Raw genomic sequence first — 5919 nt, forward strand, 5'->3', positions numbered from 1 at the left:
TACTCGAGATGCATCGACGGAACGTGCGACTGTGGTTTCCGAGGAAACGGAAGCTGCTCCGCGAGAAATACCGGTTGCGCGGCTGGCACCTTCCAGTGCAAGAATTCCGGAAAATGCATCAGTTGGTTCTTCGTTTGCGACGGACGGCCGGACTGTGGCGACGGCTCGGACGAACGATGCTCGGTGCGAGAAGGAGGGACGGAATGCCCTGTACAAGCATTCAGATGTGGTAGGAGCGACGTTTGCGTGTCGAGAGCGCTAATGTGCGACGGTAAACGGGATTGTCCGCGAGGCGAGGACGAGTTCGGCTGCAACAATCGACGGAGTAAGTGCTTCGTTGGCGATGACGCGAGACGCTCGATTCTCGAATGATCGAACACAACGAACCCGTGTCGTAGAATGTCCGGAAGGAGCGTTCAGGTGTGACAACGGACAATGCCTGCCAGCGTACGAGTTCTGCAACGCCGTGGTGTCTTGTCGCGACGGAAGCGACGAGCCAAAAGGAGTTTGTCGAAGGCAAGTGGGAAGCCGCGGCAGAGTCGCCACCAGACATTGTCCGTTCAGGTGCGACAACAGCAGGTGTAGATCGGACGCGATCGCCTGCAGCGGCCGCGACGGTTGCGGCGATGGCTCGGACGAGAAACGCTGTTCCGTTTGTAGTTAGTATGCCTCTCTTTTCTCTTTTCTCTTTATCAACGCTTGCAGCGACGGAACCGGACGTCGTAGGTAAAAGTATCTAACTGGAATGCAACGCACAGCCGTTCGTCGAAGGGACTGCACGACGTCGTGTGTCTGCGCGCATGCCACTTAATTAGCCGTTAATTGTTATCGCATGGTCGTTAATGATTTTCCGTATCTTTGATGACAGGATGTCCGCAATTTCTTTAACTGGCCCCGGTAGGCGTTGCAACGAACGAGCTGGAGATTAGCCGAATGGTCGATGCTGCAAGCGTGGTGATTCACGAGATCCGAGGAGAGGACGAATCAACGGCAGCCTGACGCTGCATCATGGGGCAAGGTTGCGATGCGACGCGACTGCCGATCATTTGTATCCAAGCGTGTATTTTTTGCTAGATTCGCGATTCGAATAAACGCAGTGGAAAACCTGGAAGAATCGATCGTTCCTTTCGTAACGTTCCCCCGATGTCGCGGTAGCAGCATCGTCGCGCGTATGTGGTCCGTACAAGAGTCTGTGCGGACGTGGAAAATTCGATTCGGCCACGTTTCGATTCGAAATTGGAGGAGATGCGCGCATCTGCGCGAAGCGAGCCAACACTTCGGTGGGGTGAGTACGCGTCGATAGCCAACCATCGTTCCTAGTTCCTAGTGTCTCGCTGTGTTTCGACGACCACGCGAAACCTTGGTTCGTCGATTCGTCGCGTCGCGCCAAGTCGTATCCGCAACTCGGAAACCTTTTTCTCGTTCCTTTGTAACCTCCATTCGACTCGACCATTTCCCCGATATCCGTCAACGAACATTCTACGTTGACGAACGTGAACCGAACACCTGCGTGAACTACCAAACCTAACCCTGGCGTCGCGTTGCCGCCTCGCATTGGCCAGCGTTGGGTCGCATCGTCGCATCGCGTCGCAGTTTCTTCCGTTGCCAGTTCTCCCTACCCATCTGGAAAGACGCATTTGCCGTCAGTCGTCGTCGAAACGCGGTCGACTACGTTAGTCCGCGGTACGAAACGATCGAACGGAGAAACCGATCCGCATCGCGGAAAAATCGTCGCTCGGTGTCCACCGTTGGTCGCTGGCCGACGATCGAGCGCGATCGAGATCGAAGGAAGGTTCGTTCTCCGGACGAATAAATCGATATCAACGACGACGGCCGCGACGACGACCACGTCGATCGCCAACGGTGGTGCGGTAGCGGTGCAGAGATAGGTAAGCGGCCAGATTGGCGTTTCCTAGCAGCTCGACGATCGCTCCAAGAACATCGTAATTCCGCGAGAGAGATCGATCGACCGGTGAGCGAAGGACGAAAGGCGATCGCCGGGAACCGGGCTCGATGACCGTTCGATCGGTCGCGTGGAAGCGACGCACGGTAGCGAGGACACGTGGAAAAGTATGGTTTCGCGAACGTCGAAGCCGGTGCCTGTGGCCGACGAAATCTCCTCGCGGAAACTCGTGAGACGGTCCCAGTTGATCGTCGATTGCCTTCGTCGACGACCGACTTTCGTTCTGCTGCTGTTGCCCGTCGCTTTCCTGGCCAGTTTCTACGTCGTTTCTTCGGAAAAGGATTACGATCTCGAGCCACGATATCCGTCCTTCGTCAAGTCGTACAACGCGGTCGACGGTAAGTACGATCGACGATTAGCCGACCAACGCGATGGATAATGGGAACGCGCGCGAATCTCTGCGCAGGTACGATGGAAGGCTACCTAGTGTGGAATTCGAGATGCCAAATGCCATCGAAGAAACCCGTTGATCCGTCGATCCGATCTTACGTGAAGAAGAAGGCGTTTGAAAAATGCGCCAACGAGCCGCCGTTTACCGGTTTGTCCGTACGAGAAAACGGCACCGTGGTTCTGTTCGTGAACCCGGCCACTGCGGCTCGTCATCCCGGCCTCAGATGCTGCTGGTCGCCGGTGTACAGAGCCGAGAAACAACCGAAGAAACCGACCAAGGACAACAACGTGGATACGTCGATCGTGTGAGTGTCTTCGGGTGAGACAGAGAACGAAGGTAAAAGTCGATTTATATTATCCGTTCAAACACGGAACGATTCGATTCCGAGTTGGTGGATCGGCCGACTTGAACGAAATTCGGTCTCTCCGGCTACGGATATCGGCTGCCGATTCGAGTATCAATTATGGCCGTGACTCGACAGGCTGCCGTATTGTGTGTGTATTTATGCAATTGGTTCGCGTCTGGCAACGATAAACGATAAGCGTAAAAATAATAACGCGAAGATTCGAAACGCCGCAAGGGGAGATCGTCGTAACTACCTGCGTTCCACGTAACTGTTGTATTTTATTTAAGCTTGTATTTTATCATACGCAGGTAGGATGATGGATCCTCGTGAAACGGGTGTGGTCGATCGAAGCATCGATAGAGCGATCTAATCGATTATTGAAAAATTCGGAAGAAAACACCGTTTTGACGAACTCGTGGATAAATTCGTGGCTCTGCCGTAATATTCGAGCTTGATCGAGTTAGTACTAACGTAATGGGTTTCTGACTATTAATCTGGTCGCGTGACGTCGCGCCGCGCCTGTGAATCCCCTTAACGATATCGATATAAACAAGGATGGTCTGCCGCCTCAAGGCGCGGTGCGCGGCCGGATGAATATTACATAAGTACCACTAAGCCAAGTGGAAGTAGTTTGAAAATTAAGGCCGAGCGGCGGAATATTTTTTCGTATATCGCCAAAACGAAGGTCGACCGACGATTACGCGCGTAGGAGACGATCGATCGAAATGTATCGACCAGCTTTACGACGTACTTTGAAATCGTCGTAATCGTGGGCAAGTTCGTCGCAAACGGTAATTTTTTTTCAAATTTCCAGCGATTTTCACGTTCCTCCGTCGACGATTCACCGAACGACGTCCTTTTCACGAGGATCCATCGTCTCGTACGTAAGGAGACGCAGCTGCTGGTAGCAGCAGTTCCTGATTGTATAAACTATAATTTCCGATTCATTCCGTCAGGTTCTCGTGACGCGTTGTAAAATATAGAACGGTCATGCGTTCGTCTGTTGATAACTAAATGAATATCATACGCGATATGGGTGCACGTATCTCTATGGATTCCATTCGACCGTGTCCTGATAACTTTGATCGGTTTGCCGAGAATATCGACCGTCGTAGTCACGCGTCTGAGACTATATTACAGGATGGTTGGTAACTGGTGGTACAAGCGGAAAGGAGGTGATTCTAGGCGAAAAAAGAAGTCGAAAATACAGAATACAAATTTTTCCCTCGAGGCTTTGTTTTCGAGAAAATCGACTTTGGATTTTCGCTCGGTACGCGTGCGGTACGTTATAACGGATCTCACTGTAGATCGTCGTCTCGATGGAAAGATTAAAAAGAAAAAAAATAAAAAAGAATTTTTATTCTATATTTTCGACTTCTTTTTTCGCCTAGAATCACCTCCTTTCCGCTTGTACCACCAGTTACCAACCATCCTGTAATATAGTCTCAGACGCGTGACTACGACGGTCGGGTTATCGTTAGAATTTAGGGCGCGTAACAATTCTTCGTTTGAATCAGCCATCGTTTCGTACAACAGAGATCGTATTCACAGGTGCAAAAATGACCTTTACGAAGTTCAACGAACACAACCGTAGTGTTTAAACACGCAAGATGCATTTGATAATGTTCTTGGGTTCGATAACGAATCCACGGTCAACGGGATAACTCTTTGCTAAGCGTAGAATGCCTTTAAGCGCAAAACGCGATTGCTGGCGCGCTCGGTATAAACTGCTCGATGTGTAACTTTCCAAGGCTACCGCACGAATCACAGACCGATGAAAATTTTCCGCTCTTTACGATCGCGTTCGTTCGTTAAATACTCGTTAAAAGCATCAAGAAAGTTCCAATCGCCGTTGCTAGGAATTTTCTGCCTGGAGTTTGATAACGGATAACGGATATCACCGTAGATCGTTATCGAGATGGAAAAATGTAAAAAAAAAATTTTTTGTTTAATTTTTATTCTATATCGTCGACTTCTTTTTTCCCGTAGAATCACTCCCTTTCCGCTTGTACCACCAGTTACCAACCACCCTGTATACACACACACGCATAAATGCATCCTTATCTAATAAATCACAACGACGCTGTTCCGTGTTTGAACGGATGATACAAATCGACCTTGACGCAACCGATCGACCAATCACGATGGCTGCGTGACACGCCACGCGTTCGATTCCCACTATCTTTTTTCTAGGGTGAAACGATGCGAGAACTTCGAGAAGGAAACGACGACGCCCGACGACGCCCAGGCTGTGATGGTCAGCTGCACCGTGGATTCCAAGATCGACGGTGGCGCTGGACAACGCGGTAAGCCAATCTACGAGAACGTTCATGCCATTCCGAACCCCGAGAAGGTTCGCGATCGGACGCGACGCAACGACAGTCAGCGGTCGACCACGTTCGGTAACGTGGCTCTTTCTAGAAAGCTGAGCGTGCTGCTGCTTGGCATCGACAGCGTCAGTCGATTGAACTTTATACGTAGCATGCCAATCACCGAGAGATACTTGCTGGAAACCGGCTGGATTCGATTCGACGGATACAACAAGATGGGCGACAATACGTTTCCCAATTTGATGGCCATCCTGACAGGACAGAATCAGTCGCAGGCCTACTCGTTGTGCAAACCGACCGTTCCGTACATGCTAGATCGTTGCCCCTTCCTCTGGCGGAATTTTCGCGACGCGGGCTACGCCACTGCCTATGGCGAGGATGAAACGGCTCTCAACACCTTCAACTATCTCAAGATGGGCTTCGTCGAACCGCCGACCGACTATTACCTCCGACCGTACATGCTCGCCTGCGAGAAGCTGCTGAAAGTGAAAAAGAGGTAGATGCGATGGTCGGTTCTACGCGGTTTGTCGTCTCTTCTCCGCTCTTCATCGTTACCTGCTTTTCAGGTTCGGGCTCAAGTATTGCACCGGACCCGAGACCAGCTTCGATAGAATTCTCGATTACGCGATCGAGTACGCGCGAGCGTTCCGCGGCACGCCATATTTCGGCTTCTTCTGGACGATCAGCGTGAGCCACGAGAACGCGAACGGACTGTCATCGATGGACGGCCGACTTCTCGACAAGCTGAAGCGACTGGAAAGCGAGGGCATCGCGAACGACACGATGATCGTTCTGCTGAGCGACCACGGAATGCGCTGGGGCCCGATCAGGAACACGTTCGTCGGATGGTACGAGGAGAGGCTGCCGTTCCTCTACCTTTGGCTTCCCG

At 51.4% G+C, this 5919-nt stretch overlaps 3 protein-coding genes across 3 annotated transcripts in view; 2 read left to right on the forward strand and 1 right to left on the reverse strand.

Annotated features, from left to right (window-relative positions):
- LOC100740292 overlaps positions 1-1111 on the forward strand; it is a 4550-nt gene extending 3439 nt beyond the window's left edge. Inside the window, exons 6-8 of the mRNA XM_024367762.2 lie at positions 1-325; positions 399-659; positions 869-1111. The exon at positions 1-325 is cut by the window's left edge and continues 128 nt beyond it. Coding sequence (XP_024223530.1) covers positions 1-325; positions 399-659; positions 869-888 — 606 coding nt within the window. The 3' untranslated portion in view covers positions 889-1111. The remainder of the gene's footprint in view (positions 326-398; positions 660-868) is intronic.
- The window catches only part of LOC100747328, a 22164-nt gene that overhangs the window by 7218 nt on the left and 9027 nt on the right, over positions 1-5919 (reverse strand). The window lies entirely within an intron of this gene.
- The window catches only part of LOC100747209, a 5774-nt gene continuing 1100 nt past the window's right edge, over positions 1246-5919 (forward strand). The window contains 4 exon segments of the mRNA XM_012385841.3: positions 1246-2301; positions 2370-2658; positions 4894-5526; positions 5597-5919. The exon segment at positions 5597-5919 is cut by the window's right edge and continues 4 nt beyond it. Of these exon segments, the coding sequence (XP_012241264.1) occupies positions 2073-2301; positions 2370-2658; positions 4894-5526; positions 5597-5919 (1474 nt within the window). The 5' untranslated portion in view covers positions 1246-2072.

This window comes from Bombus impatiens, unplaced genomic scaffold, assembly GCF_000188095.3.
Source record: "Bombus impatiens unplaced genomic scaffold, BIMP_2.2 scf_0361, whole genome shotgun sequence".
Taxonomy (NCBI): Eukaryota; Metazoa; Arthropoda; class Insecta; order Hymenoptera; family Apidae; genus Bombus; species Bombus impatiens.